Source organism: Montipora capricornis, chromosome 5 (genome assembly GCF_036669925.1).
Source record: "Montipora capricornis isolate CH-2021 chromosome 5, ASM3666992v2, whole genome shotgun sequence".
Classification (NCBI taxonomy): domain Eukaryota; kingdom Metazoa; phylum Cnidaria; class Anthozoa; order Scleractinia; family Acroporidae; genus Montipora; species Montipora capricornis.
The window spans coordinates 507,501-522,433 of NC_090887.1; the positions used below are offsets into that span (position 1 = coordinate 507,501).

Sequence of the window (14,933 nt, forward strand, 5' to 3'; positions counted from 1 at the left end):
AGGCAATAGAGGGGGCGCTTATTTCGTTTATGACAATTTTTAGCCTCAAAATGCCCTATCTTTATTTCTAGTTAACCCAAAAATTCAAAAAATGTTGCCTGTCAGTTGAAGGTGGGCCTTTGATGTTTTGTTGTCTTCAATTAAACATACAAAAATTTTCCAGGAAACCATGCTTCAAACAATTTGGTCTTTAATAATTGATAAAGATTACTGACATCAGAAGACATTTCTACCTATTCCTTCGATATTCACATGCTTTGTGAATGGAATCAGCTCCCCAGCACTGTATGAGCAGACTGCAGTACCTTCATAAACCAGGGCAGCCTGTTGAGAAATGAATAAAATCATTGTACATTAATCTTGAAATCAAATTTGCACATAGACAAGGATGAAACTTTATTTACTAATGGTACATTTAAAGGTTCATCCTTGTCCATGTACAAATTTGTACACGACCAAGCAAAGAAAATTTAAAAAAAATATAAATTATATCTCATTAAAGTGTATCCAAGGTTTACATTTTGTTTGACATTACTCATGTGTATCACCCAACAACAAGTCTGGAGATTCCTTGACTTTGTCCATTCCACAACAGATCGAGAATGATGTGGATCACATTCATGATAATAATAATTTAAAATTAATGCCCGCGTCGCCAGTGGAGGGTAGGTGCCCAGGAAGCCTGGGGGCTGAAACCGAAGTCACATCCCCAAGGCGCTAGAACACCCGACTGGCCTGCCCAACCCGCAACCAAGCCACGAGCCCCCCGCGCCAGGCCCCCCTAAGGCACCCGTCACACTTGAGCCAGATAGCTCAGTGGAAACAAAAATAAATAAAGAAAGAAAGAAAATACAAAAAAAAAAGAACAACACACAAAAAAAAGAACAATACAAAAAAAAAAAGAACACAAAAAAAACAGGGGGGAAAAAAAGGGGGGGGGGATAGGGAGGGAACGCCGAGAACCACTAAACTCCTAATCCGACTCACAACGCCACGCCAACAGAGCAACAAACACGCTGCAAGCACATTGGACAACAATGCATGCACTAAGCAGGAATACCGCTGAACCATGTCAGCCCCAGGGCTTCCAAAACCTAAAGAGTGCTGCAAACGCTACAAAAACGCATAAAAACGCTAACAAACGCCTGCAAGGCGCTACTGACCGGACTAGCTCCCGGTCGTGAACCATGTAACTATAACAAACGCTACAGAACGCACCAAAACGCTGAACAACGCTACCAGACGGCCAAGACACTAACAACCGCCTGCAAAACACTACTGACCAGACTAGCTCCTAGTCGTTAACTATGTTAAATTTTATTTAACTATATTTAACAAAGCCTAAAATCTTTTCAAATGTTGGCTCAAGTTTACTTCCCTTAGGTGCATCCAAGTATCCTGGCTTATGACTTTCCAAATCCCTCATTTGGATTCACTACCTCTATCAAAGCTACAATTATATTATAGGAGATTGCCTTGTGGGAGCCATCAAACTTCTTCTTTACTTTCCAATAGACCTTATTCACGATGGCCGCCATATTGGATTTGCTATTATCATGCAAATTAGCTACACACTTCTGAGGGGGCAAACAACACAACTTCGAGAGGTTATAACGAACATCTTAGCCACACAGATGATTTGTTTCGCGTTCATTGAATGTTCATCACCTAAGTAGTAAAATAGAATAATAACACAAGTTGGTTCGACGTTTTTTTAATAGTGAAAAATGAGTAGCTAACGAAGTAGAAAGTCAAACTGTCAAAGGCAATCAAAAGATATAAAATTATTATAAAAGGTACTTAATTCTAAATACTAAAATGGACTTTAAGCAATGTTATTTCAATATTTCGACGAGCTGATTTTCTGCAATTTGCCTTTTTTCCAGTGTTTGCCCCCCAGCATAACACGTGGCTAATTTGCATGACAATGTGAAAACTAACATGGCGGCTATGTTGTGAATAAGGCCTATTAAGTTTACTCAGAAACCCATAAGGGTTGAAACGTGTAACGTGTGTTCACAGCTTCCGAGTATTCAGTGCGAACTGATTGGTTGAATGTTTCAGAGCTAAGTACCATATTTGGAAACCCCTCGCTCTTGTTGTTCCAAATATGGTACTTAGCAAATTGTAATATTCAGAAGCTTGTTTCCCAGCACACAAGGGGCCGCTACATGTTTCAAATCTTATGGGTTTCTGGTTTACTGTAAACTCACAGCAACACTCTACTTTAAATTTTTAATAATTAAACCATCGACTCTTCAGGCAACCTGGAAATGCTCCCAGTTGACAAGTAAAAAAATTAATTATCTTCTGCAGGCATTAGACAAAGTAAAATCAGTTAAATTTCACTCCCAGGAGTCAATGGGTTAACCTCTTGATTTATGTGTGGTCAGTTCAAGCTGACCAGTAAGACTTTATACTAGCCTTTATACCTTGGGGCAGAAGATGGCTTTGACACTGCACGAAGTCCTTGGAGCCATCGTCCCACTTTCAGGTATGATGGAAAACGGTTCAAATGCCTTCCATTGGAATTTGGTCACAAGTTCACTGAAAAAAGAAGAGAGGACAATAAATTACGACGATCTATGCATTGCATAAAGAAATTTAGCAACACAGTTTGAAGGAAAACAATTAAGGCCTTCACTCCAACCTTGCCTAATTATTCAATGAATAAATCTACATGAATGGAAACTTAGGCTTGCCCAAGAATATTATGAAAGCAGGCGCCAGGCTCCATCTTCTTAAAATACAACTCATATATTTTTTTAAATGTTTTTTATTGCTATATAAGTATTGTTTTCCCCCTTTTTAATAAATGGTTAACTCCCTTGTCTGATAATTTTGCATGTCTAAATTTGCATTTAAATTTATGTATATCTGAATGGACATACAGGAAACTAGTATGGTATAGTAAATGGAAAAACAGCAACTATATATGAAATGGCCAATTTATTAGAAGTAGTTACATGTACCTGGTGTTTCTAATTTGAAATAAAACTTCAATGCAGTCCTTCACTGCACACATCCCAAACTTCAAATGATCTGGTACAGCTACATCTGCTTTTGGTAAAACAGCTCTCATGGGAACCGAAAAAATGCCCTCCTAGAGGAATGAACCAATAATATTATTAGTCATCAGATGCACTGTAGAAAACACTCTGACCTGGAAAAACAAAGAAACAAAATAGAAAATAAAGAGGAACTTACGTTTGTTTCAAATTCAATACAGTCTTCATATTGTCCCTACAAAGTGAAGAAATAAAAAAAATGATGATTCCTATTATTCAGGTACTTGAAACAAATATCCAAGCAGAGTTCTTTAGGCATTGCACAGAGTTTGCAGCTGAGTAAGTAATCACGAAGACCATGTTTATTTACTGTTTTACCAGTTTGGTACCCCTAATTCACAACAAGTAAAATCCTGTTGTGTTAGAGTAAACTATAAAAATTGTTGGTTTTGGGTCTACTCTGCTCCAAGAGGTTTTTCTCCGGTTTTCCCGTCTCCTCAAAAACCAATGTTTGATTTAAAGTGCCCTTGTGACCAAAAAATCAATTCTTATTCTTCTTTGGATTTCAAAGCTATGTTAACTAAATACTAAGCAACCAAAGTTTTTAGCCTTGATATCAAAAAGACACCTGTTTATTTTAACTGGAGTTTTCTTCCCCATTATTAAGTTCTTGAGAGAGCTGGATTGAGAAGAAAATGACGTCAAAGGCTCACTAATTAAGAATGCAATTTGTGTGTATGCTGCAGAATTAATATGCAGCACAGGAATTTTGAGCTTTGAGACTTGTAAACTCGCTTTTTGCATATTTAACAAGCAGCATTCACACACTGAATTTTAAAGCTAGTGAGCCTTTGACGTCACTTTTCCCTGGATCCAACCCTCTGAGGTCCAGTCGGTCAGTTTTGAATGTGAGTAATGGCGTCACCAAGAAATCCAACACTTCACTCAAAGTTAAGTAAATGGTGGTAATACGTGCGACAAACGATCTCAATTTGCAACGCGACATTGTTGCGCGAGTTGCCCGAAAAATCTTCCCCGTATTACTGGAGATTAAGTCTCTTGAGAGCTAATGGGATGAACATGTTTCCTTTGTTGCGTAACTAATTCCGCAAATTAACGCACATGAATTTAACTGCCTTTGCGTGTGTAAAATGAGTATATGGACGTTCTAAATTTGAGAATCACATTGCGACCCAGTCTCTGTGCGCTACCAGGAGGTAACGCAATGAAAGCCCTTAGCAATATTGAACACGTATTTGTGGAATTTGCTCAGTCGTTTGCTTAGCTGCCGTACGTTCTCTCTAACCATATCGCTTTTTTCATCGCTTAATCTCCAGCTGGGATCAAATTTACAAAAAAGTGTTGATGAATCACCTTGTGATAAGTAAGGTGCCCGCTTGGGCCACTCGTTCAGAAATTTGGTTGACTGGGCTTGCTAATGAGGTGTCCCAGGCAACTGGGAGACCGTTAGGCAGCAACCTTGATTATACTTTTTATGCACAATATTAGATGCAAAATATTCACAGTCATGCCAAACCACCGGGCATGGCAAAGAATCAGGAGGAGGAATTTCAAGAGTATGACACAAAAAGAGGACACAGGAAAACATATGGTATAGGAAAGGCTGGTTTGTCTATTGCCAACTTCAGAGGGACAAAATAGAGGAATTTAGAACATAAAGTGCCTTAAAGTGGTACGTAATATGATAAAAAAATCACTTCCTTTTTTTCTTCAAATTTTGATTTTGTGTTTGCTTAACACTTGTCTGGCAAAAGTTTGAGCTTTGATTTTTATCCAAAAGCTGTTTACTTTGAGTGCAAGTTTTGAATTTCACAGTCCACCATAACTCACATTCAAAACTGATCGATTGGACCTCAGAGGGTTGGATCTAGGGAAAAGTATCAATGTCATTTACTCAATACCTTAAAATTTCAGTGTGTAAACACAGTTTGTTATGATTGGAAAACACAAGTCTAAAAATCTGAAAGCCTGAAAATACTGTGCTGCATATTAATTCACATACACATGCATTGTATTTTTGGAGTATTGAGTCTTTGATGTTATTTTCTCCTTGATCAAGATCTCTCAAGATTTTTAAGTTAGTAATAGCGGACCATTCGAAAAATTCTTTTTTGTACCACTTTAACAACTCCACCAAATGTTGCAAAACAGATTAAGCTGACAATGAAAACTGAGGTTTTCCTACCTTTTCTAGAGGTCTGAATGTGACAGGCAGAGTGAAACTTGTGCCAGAACTCAGTACAATTGGTTTAGGATAAAGTGTTGTGAAAAATCTACTTGAAGGTGACCTGCAAAAGTCAGAAAGCACAAACTTTCAATTATCAGTGTTTTGCAAAAGTCATCTTGGGGTAACCCTGATGAGGTCACATTGAAAGATTTTTTGAGAGCAAGTGTTCAGCAATGCACCTTATTTACAAGCAAATTTGGTAATGATCACAGTAGTGACAGTCTGTGAGAATTGACCTTGGGGACAACTTTATTACCGGTAAATTTGTCTTGCCAGCAGGAATAGTTTCTTTATAGACCTTATTCATAAATGGTAGGGGAGTCAGGATGACTTAGTGGTTATCAACTGTGCCTTCCACCTCTGCGACCTGGGTTCAACTCTCGACCCCAATATCGTATATGGGCTGAGTTTCAGTCGATCTCAACCTGACTCCGAGGGTTTTTTTCTGGGTACTCCGGTTTTCCTCACTCAGCAAAATCGACTCATTGCCTATTCCATCAGGCTGTGGAGTTGTGCTCCAAGGTCATACATGGGGCGTGTTCAGAGGACGAGCGCCTAGCCGGCAGCACAGCTCCTTCGGTCCGATCTCATTGAGCTGTGCCCTTAGCAATTCAGTCGCCAACAGCGAATAAGGGTGTTCGGTAGCAGGTCATGTATAACGTATCATTATTATTATTATTATTATTATTATTATTATTATTATTATTATTATTATCATCATAAATGGCACCTGTTTTATTCTTCCTTTGGTAATGTACAAATTGGCCTACCAAGCCTCATTTTAGAGCAAGAATTATCTTCAGTTCACTGTATGGTATCGAGACTTGGTAGGCTAATTTACACATTTTAGCAAAATAATAAATTGACTGCCATTTAGGAATAAGGTCGATTTATTTTTGCCTTAATGCTTAAAGGTCATAAGTGGACTGTAAAGCCACGGGCAATGCCTTTTGTTTTATTTTGTTGGGCTATGCCTTTGCTGTAATTCACTTGACAAGAAGACCTGAGCAATAGTGATATTTCTTGTTTAGTGAGTGACAAACAGTGAAGTCACATTTCTTTTGATATTAAAATTTGCCAACTACGGGACAAAAGAAGTTATTGTTTCAACAGACAATTAGCTTCTGGTTGGCATATTAATAACAATGGGTGACATAACAAGAAATATTGCTATAATTTGCCAGCACTGAAAAAATTGCAAGGCCACACAGTCAAGCAAAGTAAAGTTGCAGGCAAATAAAGCAAAGGCTAAATTTTAATTTTAGGGGCAGTCGTGGCTCAGTTGGCTAGAGCGCAGCTTTCGGAGCGAGAGGTCCCTGGTTCAATCCTCAGTGACTTAAACGTCTGTTTTGACTTTTCTCTAATCCTTGTAGCTATAGCTTTAAATATCCATAAAACGGAGCACTGACAGAGGGAGAGGGGTAAAGGGCGCACCGTTGTCTACCATTGATACCAGCCTCGTAGCTGAAGGAACTACTGACGTTAAATAAAGTGACTTTACCTTTACCTTTAGAGAAATTGGAAATTTGAAGGGACTCTATTCCATACCCCTCTAATTATCACTTAACAGATAACATGGACTGGAATCAGTTATGTTACCAACTTGAAGTTAAAAGAATGCATACATTTTTTGCCACAATATATTTTTTCCTAATATTATGCCATTCATTTCCAACCAATCATTGGACCAGTCCCTACTTATATTGCAGTTTCTGAGTCTTGATTTGTACATTCTTCAGCACAATTTGCTGGGTGTATTCTCCGCCAGGTTCCCAGCCTTGCCATGTCACGCTGTCAGACACCTCTATGCCAAAGTGATTAACACAACGCTCTGTCTGAACGGGCATGGTAGAATTCGACTCAACCTGCAACAAAAATAATTCCTTTAGACATATAATTTAAGGGTGAAAACTACATTTTTGCAAGGTTTTCGTCGACCATTTAATTTTGTTCAGTTTTGGTTAGTCCTTCAAGATTTTCATATAAAATCAATCTCCTTTTTCTCATGTCATGGGCATCAATCAAGACACTCACCGGCTGTAATAGAAAACTTTAGGTTCTTCTATTTGCAGACTTCATTTACTTTGTCTTGTTCTCTACCCGGATAAAGAAATTAGCGAGTAATATGGGTTTCTGGTAATATATAAAGCGCTCTGAGAACGTGCTATTCTTCAAAACAAAGATGGCGCTCAAACAGTCTCCCTAGTTACCTTTCGTTGCCATATTTGGATTACTCGATCCAGGCTTTTTTCTTCGCTTACCGGGAAATACGCATTTATTTATAAAGACATGGAAAAATGTCAACTGAGGAGAATTGAGGATATCCCGTAAGTTTGCGTGTTATCCGGTTGGTTTCGTACATCTTGGACTCCAAAAGGACATGGAATTTGCTCTTTTTAATCTTAACGGAGTAACTTATCTCAGAGATGCTGTATTTGGTCTCAATTCGATTACTTTCGTATTGTCTGTTCTTGCAGCCCGATATTTCAAGATCAGCATGCGCATATTATACTAAATGCCATTTAATTTAAGAATTTTTTAGGTATTCGTGTGATTTTTCCTGTTAGACTTAAAGACATTAACAATCCTCCACTAATCAGAATTTTTTGGCCAGCGCAAAGGTATTAATCCGGGAAGTGCATAAGCTTTTAATATGTATTGACTTTTGTGCCATTGATTTATCTCAACTAAATAGCCAATCGCTTTTTTTCGTTTTGCTCTCGTTCAAGAAAATGTTTTCCCTCTTCAAGACAACAAAAGAATGCCTAAAGGCAATATTTTATTAAGCTTATTTATTTGTATATAATATAAGAGGTTATTACATCACGTTATTACATCACGTTTGCCTTGTCTCTAGCATTTAAAGTAGCTTTATTGCACAAAGAAACTGAAGAAATCTGGAGTCTTTGACTTTCACATGATTTCCTTCAACTTGATGGCTGCAAGCTATACCCAAGCAACAAATCTTCTGCTTAAAGACACTCAAGGGGCTTTTGTAGAAAAATTCTGAGGGCATCTTGCTTCTCACGGCACAATAATTTTATACAATTGAGCAAACTTTTGCAATGAAACAGTAATTCATGCAGAGATAGGTCCGTATGCACCTTCATGAGTAAACAGTAGTCACATTTTTGTTGTAAAAATTATCAAAATCATTCCTCATAGCTGACAATTATCAAAATATCACTGTTTGTCTCACAATAATGTCTCTTGTGATGTGGATTGCAATGTTTCAGCTACTGCTGTCTTCCTTGGACAAAAATGTTTACATAATGCATGTTTGAGAAATTCGTTAATTCCCTATAGCAAATATCGTATCTCTTTTGAATATACAATATAATATGCTGTTTTAACAATGTACCATTTTCACTTGCATTCACTTGCAAGCAACTATAACTTTTCTTGAATGTCTTAGTTGGTTCCACAACCTAAGCAGAAACAGTGCAGAGGTAATGCTGTTGGCTTATGGAAGGCAAGGAAGTTACCTTATCAGGCCAAGTAAAACGAATGAAGGACATTACACTGTGTCAGTTAGGTAATTATTTATCCATACAACTTTTTTTTGCTGTAGATGAAACCTTCTTTATCAAAGGCAAGCTGTACGGCCTTTCAAACATGTGTCATTTACCAAGTTATTCACCATTTAATTAATGCGTATAGTTTGATGTCTAAGATTTCTATCATCATTCATAATTTCATCATTTTATTAATTTAAGATACAGATTACAATGATAATCCTGCACAACACGCAGTTAGTAGAGCTAATCGAGGAAGGTTGCGCTTTTAGATCAGATGTCATTATCAGTAACTTAAAGAGTTAATTAAACAAAACAAAAGAAATAAAAGAAAAGATATACATATACATATTACATAAAGGTACAGGTTAGTTAATTAAATTTACATATTTTGCCATCTTTAAGAGGAGTATGGGTGCCTCAACACAAGTGTCCTTGGCATGAAAAATAGTGAAACCTCGTAAGCGTACCATATAGCTTAACCTGTAAAGATTATAATAGATAACTTACATGCCAAAGTGTGCAGGGTTTAATATTTTGACCAAATATTTTGAAATTCTTCAGCTAACTAAGGTCATGAGAGTTAATGGACTAATATGAATTTGTGTCCTGAAAAGTAACTTGAATACAGTTATACTGTTAAATGTTTCACCCTCTTGCTGGTATGTTGAGCTTTGTATCTGAGGTCTGTTAGATCATAAAAGATATTAATGGTAGACCTGGGACATGAGACAGCTTCTTTTATCCAAGGTTTGCTCTTGTAACACTGAAATTGTTTTGTGGAATGATTTTAAGCAGTCTTGATAGATTGCAGAGAATTCCCATTTATAAAGTTAATACTTACTGATGATGATGATAATAGTTGTGATGTTGGTTATTTCTGCAGAAGCCTTGATTCTGTAAAACACTTTTCATTGAGGTGTGAACATGGGAAATTTTTCTTTGGAGTTGGAGAATTTTACAACATTCAGGAACTAGTTGAGCATTTTCAGAATTATCCCATAATTGGTGGAGAAACAGGTTGGTTTTCACACTTCTAGTGTTAATCACTCACTGAAAAACGATGTCCCCATTATAACCCTTTGACACCCAAAACGGCTAAACCGGCCAGACTGATTTTACTCATCAATGGGGAACCCCCAGGAGTCAATTGGTTAAAGAAGTTATTGCTCAACTATCTTTGTTATATTATTCCTCCTCTATTCTTTGTTATTCTTACATCTATTTTCTCCTCATACCTTTGTTAGTTTATTTTTAATATTTATGTAATATATATATATATACATACATGTAAGTTGGGGCTACAATAGGTTGCAATAATGGGACATAAGTCCTTTTCCTTCTTTCAGTCACATCTCATATTCTATCTTCTTTCATAATGAGGAAAACGAGCTTGGGAAGGGTATATAATAATAATAATAATAATAATAATATTTATTAATTAAATTAATTAATATTTATATGGTGCATTTTCCATAAGAATAATCAAATGCACAAACTATATGAATTTTTTCTGCAATTTTATCCCATATTAATTTTTCTTATTTGTAATAAACTAACCAATTTGTGAAATTCCAGGTCAACCTATTACTCTGACACGTCCATACTCCTGCGAGATTCCAGAACCCCCAATATATGATGACATCAGCAAGCATGCTGTCTGTGGAAAGTCTTTCAAGCAGCAGAATGCATCTACATACAAGTCTGGATCTGCAGAAGAGGAGTTCAATGGTTTTGATTGGTCTGTGAGTACCCTGTATCTAACTTTTTTAGTGTTATTTATGATGAGCCAGTAACAATAAGACAGAGAAGTAAGGAATTTCTAAGTGGAACTTCAAGAGTGTGTATTACGGGCCATTTATTGCAATAGGAGTAGAACTTATGAAGCACTTTTGAAGAAACCAAAAATACCAACTTTACGTTATCGCAGACTCGAGGACATTGCTATACTAATAATTATACAAGGTCAAGAAGGACCTAATTCCAACATATACATGTATATTGAACCTTCTTCATTGTAATATGACTGAGTATAATCTTTGAAACGCAGATGATTTTTCCTTACCAAGATTTAATTAACACTATCAAGTATGGTTAAGGTATACAGGACATGTTCTTTGGTCTAAGCTCCATAAGTCCTTCAAATTGGTTGAATCAGTGAGTGCTTTTAAAAGGCAAATGAGGAAGCTTGACCTGACAAATGCAACATCCAGTCATTGTAAAGATTGCTATTTGTGTAACAGTTAGTTACCACTGTAACTTGTTCTTTGTAATTCCAGTTCTTATTAATATTCTTAATTAGATCTCATAGATATTTTTATTTTAGTGACATATGTGTTTAATTTATCTTAGATAGACCTGTGTCTCCAATTAGTTTCTTGTAAACTAGGATTAAAGACACGTTAAGAAAGTTCTTATCATTATTATTATTATTATTATTATTATTATTACTATTATTATTATTATTATTATTATTATTATTATTATTCTGTACAGTATTGCAGGGGATTCTGATGGCTGCATTTTGCAACAATTTGCCTATGCTTTTCTATAGCACTATTATCAATGCAGCCACATCGGTGTATGTTCAAGCTACTGTTATAATAGATTTCTAATTTTTCCTCAGTTGCTTGTTTTTTTTCGTTGCAGGTTGCATCTAAAGAAGGCTTTCTTACTAAGCAAGGAGGCTTTCATAAGGTGATTTATAAATTGAGCACAGTATTATTAATGTCTCAATCCGTTTTTGCCTCTTTTCATAATCTTTGGTGCTTGACATTGCTTTCATTTTCTCATTTTCTTTAAGAACTGGAAAAGACGATGGTTTGTCACATACAGAAACACTCTAAAGTACTACAAGGAGCGAGGGGTAGGAAAAGATTTGTTTGAGAATTTCTTTAATCAAATGAAGGGCTCTGTGGAAATGGTGCTAATTAGTGACTTTTGATGACTTGTTTGTCAATATGCACAATTTTTGCCCCATTTGGAGCAATTAAACAGTGCCAAAAAGGGACACCAGAGCATGAAAACACTTTGAAAAGCTATACGTATCTTTTAGCTTTGTTGATGCACCTGACTCATTTTTTACATACAATGTTAAGAGCATGGAACATTTAACCCATAATTTTACTGCAGTTGATTTGATGGAAATTTGCTATGATTTTAATTTGCCAAATGGCCAAATAACATAAATTACAACATCATTTTTTCCATTTTGTCTGTCAATTAAAACCTGTTTCAGCAAAATGTGAGTTCATGAAATTAATTCACTTGAAGAAATTTTTGTCCTATTTAAATTTATTGTTACAGGATACAAAGCCTCTAAGAGTACTAGAACTTCGCCTGGCACAAGATGTTTTCAGGAATAATACCTGTGGAAAACCAAATGCGTTTAGGTATGTTGTGTTTCTTTTCCTATGTAAGTTGAGTTTCTTTCAGTCTGTGTTGTAATGTGAGATAGTTGCTGCTTTGCACACGGGAATTCCTGTTCAAAATGTTGACAGTTTATTGAAGCCCTTAGATCCAGTGTTTTTAGTGTATTTGGCAAGTACATAAATAAATAGCACGGGTACTGGAGGCGGAAAGAGTGTTAAATTAAATTTAAAACTTAAAATACAACAGGAAAATAAGGTAATGGTAACAGTACCATTGCCAATATGGTAACAATACCATTACCAATAGGGTTATGGTAACAAGTCCAATCCATGCTACACATTGGCCTATGCATCAGCTAACAGATCACTGACAAATGACCAACATGACCACTATGGTATTGTGCAGGGATGGTGCAGTGGTGAGAGCACCTGCCCCCCACCAGTGTCACCCGGGTTCAATTCCCAGAGATGTGGCTTGAAATTGTTGGTCCTCTACTCTGCATTGAGAGGTTTTTCTCCAGGTGCTCCAGTTTTCCCCTTTCCTCAAAAACCAGCGTTTAAGGACGGTGCCTACTATTGTTTTTGCGTACATTCTGCGCATCTCGAGATACTCGGATTTCCTATGGGTGGTGCTTATTAGTACAGTGATATTTTTGCGCGGTTTAAAACTATCTGGAAATAGTAGATCTTAGTAAGTACTCTTGGTATCCAAAGAGAAAATTGGGGGTATAACCATGCATTTTTGAGAGATAATTAAGTTTCAATTTAAGAAGGAACGCCATACATTGCTTTCTATTTTAAAGCTTTTTACAAATATTATTCATCAATTGTCTTTGAAAAATGCGTGGTTACCCCCAATTTTCTTTTTGGATTTCAATAACACTTGTTAAGATCTACATTTTCTGCATAATCATACACCGGGTCAAAAATGCCTTTGAATTAGTAGGCACCGTCCTTAACTGATTTGTGTTTATTGTTAATTTCAGTTTAAGGTGTCCCCAATTAGTGCTCTAGGGCTAGAACAAGACACTTCAATAAAGTTCCTTTCCTTTCATTTTCCTTTGGTAATTTAAGCAAACAACCAGACACTAATGTTATTTACTGGCATAAATGCCCTATACGATGGGAATGGTTTGGGATCTTAAACTTCAGTGCAGTGCTATATTCAACATGTTCCCAGATGCTGATAATGATCCACTTACTTCTGGTTTAATGAATGTTCATTGCTTGTAATATAATATATAATGCTTTTGTGTCACATTTTTATTTTAGCTTAGTGTTCCCATTCAGAACATTTTTCATGCATGCAGATTCTGAAGCAGAGATGAAAGAATGGATTGATTTGTTGACATGGAAATTGGTAACCTAAAAGGCTTTGGATAATAATAGCAATTATTTTGTTATTTTAATTTGTCACATTTCATGGATAGTGAAAAATCCCTTTTTCTTTGCAGGACCAAATAAAGGACAGTGGTAAGTGCTTTTGAATTACTAAGGATTAGGAGTTCTTCCCAACAACATCAAAAAAGATTTGAAGTGCTCATTTCCTGAGATTAATAATCATTTAGTTACACTAAAAGAAAACAGTCCAAGATTTCACCCAAAGTCTTTTGTAGGGTGCAATAGAACAAGGACCACATATTATCAAGATGTCATGTCACTAAAGTGCTGCATTTGTCTTCCTGTTTTTTATTCTAAATATATTTTATAGTAACTTTCTGATGTTATATTTACAGTACTACAACAACATGTAGATGCTGGTGGTCTCTGAGAGAATCCCACAGATATGTCAAGGGAAGAGTTGTCATGTGTGTGCTAAAAAGAAGCAAATAATTATTTATTTAAGTACTTGAAACTGTTCAGGTTCTCTCCAAATGTCACTTCCCTTTTAAATTGAGGACATACTATATACAAACTAATGTTGTAGTATATTTGTAAAATAAAATGCTTTAATTATTAAAATTTGGACAGTCTTACAACATGGAATGAAGAAACATAATGAAAAGATTTTCATTTAAAAAACGTTAATTTCTAAACTGTATTTTAAAAATGATAGTAATAGTAAAAATGAAATAAAATATTTCATATGTGAATGCCAATATCATTTCTTGCTCATTGTCCTCTTACACAATACAAAGAAAATTCATGTATAACAAGACAATTAAAACTATTTTCAAGGCTAAAAAAATTGTTAGTCATGATTTACAGGTTTGAAACAATTTTTAAAAAAGGCAAGTTTTCAAAGTATTACCAGAGTCGACTGAAAATTCACACCAAAGGGCACTTTCACAGACTAAAGAGAGAAAGAATTGACAGGAATTAAATACGACACATCTGTTGGCTTTTTCTGTTGTCTATCTTTTATTGCTTCGGTTTTTTTTAACATATGTTGTCATAAATTTTTTTAAATTTAATTATGTTGTATTAAATATTCTTGACTCCTTGAATGGTCTTTTCTATTTACAAGTAAAATATTGTACAAAAACCTGTGTATCGCCAGATTATTACCAATTGACTTAAAAATCGGTCGAAGAATTGTGATCCGTCACCGAAGAGATGTAACTACATTTGATCCGTGTTAGAACGAATATCTTCCTACCGCACTTGCCGGCAAAGATAGAAACACCCTGGGCTTTGGGAGATTTGCAATCGACAAATCCCTCTCTTTTACTATAGGTTTTGAACAACTTCCAAAATCTGTCCCCATGTCTCAGTGTTGAATGGTCCAAAGAGATTCTTTGGCAGTTCATCTGGTGACTTCACGTTCATGCATTTGCCTTCAAGCCAACTC

The 14,933-nt window shown here is 36.0% G+C and overlaps 2 protein-coding genes across 4 annotated transcripts in view; one reads left to right on the forward strand and one right to left on the reverse strand.

Moving 5' to 3' along the window:
* Positions 1 to 7,474, reverse strand: part of LOC138048971 (cilia- and flagella-associated protein 65-like) — a 46,535-nt gene extending 39,061 nt beyond the window's left edge. The window contains exons 1-7 of one of the 2 annotated variants that reach the window (XM_068895044.1): positions 7,291 to 7,474; positions 6,955 to 7,121; positions 5,215 to 5,317; positions 3,208 to 3,243; positions 2,973 to 3,103; positions 2,433 to 2,547; positions 234 to 324 (exon numbers count right to left, since the gene is read on the reverse strand). In XM_068895044.1, the coding sequence (XP_068751145.1) occupies positions 234 to 324; positions 2,433 to 2,547; positions 2,973 to 3,103; positions 3,208 to 3,243; positions 5,215 to 5,317; positions 6,955 to 7,103 (625 nt within the window). In that variant the 5' untranslated portion in view covers positions 7,104 to 7,121; positions 7,291 to 7,474. The remainder of the gene's footprint in view (positions 1 to 233; positions 325 to 2,432; positions 2,548 to 2,972; positions 3,104 to 3,207; positions 3,244 to 5,214; positions 5,318 to 6,954; positions 7,122 to 7,290) is intronic. The other variant, XM_068895046.1, reaches the window with a different exon arrangement.
* A 47-nt stretch (positions 7,475 to 7,521) lies between these two features.
* Positions 7,522 to 14,589, forward strand: LOC138048982 (dual adapter for phosphotyrosine and 3-phosphotyrosine and 3-phosphoinositide-like). 2 transcript variants are annotated; one of them, XM_068895061.1, is made up of 10 exons: positions 7,522 to 7,583; positions 8,672 to 8,791; positions 9,658 to 9,791; positions 10,350 to 10,516; positions 11,421 to 11,468; positions 11,575 to 11,637; positions 12,078 to 12,163; positions 13,415 to 13,502; positions 13,597 to 13,615; positions 13,879 to 14,589. In XM_068895061.1, exons 1-10 carry the CDS (start codon positions 7,546 to 7,548, stop codon positions 13,911 to 13,913), a joined length of 798 nt encoding a protein of 265 aa, XP_068751162.1. In that variant the 5' UTR covers positions 7,522 to 7,545; the 3' UTR covers positions 13,914 to 14,589. The 2 variants fall into 2 exon arrangements, with proteins under 2 accessions (XP_068751162.1, XP_068751163.1); XM_068895062.1 differs by lacking the exon at positions 7,522 to 7,583 and adding an exon at positions 8,237 to 8,348.
* Positions 14,590 to 14,933: the final 344 nt, after the last annotated feature.

What these genes read in the sequence shown, in the direction of transcription:
- LOC138048982 (XM_068895061.1), top strand. Translation starts at nt 7,546, where the DNA reads ATGGAAAAATGTCAACTGAGGAGAATTGAGGATATCCC. An exon ending in AGGAGAATTGAGGATATCCC is followed by an intron (nt 7,584 to 8,671) that starts GTAAGTTTGCGT and finishes TGAATGTCTTAG; the next exon opens with TTGGTTCCACAACCTAAGCA. An exon ending in CATAATTGGTGGAGAAACAG is followed by an intron (nt 9,792 to 10,349) that starts GTTGGTTTTCAC and finishes GTGAAATTCCAG; the next exon opens with GTCAACCTATTACTCTGACA.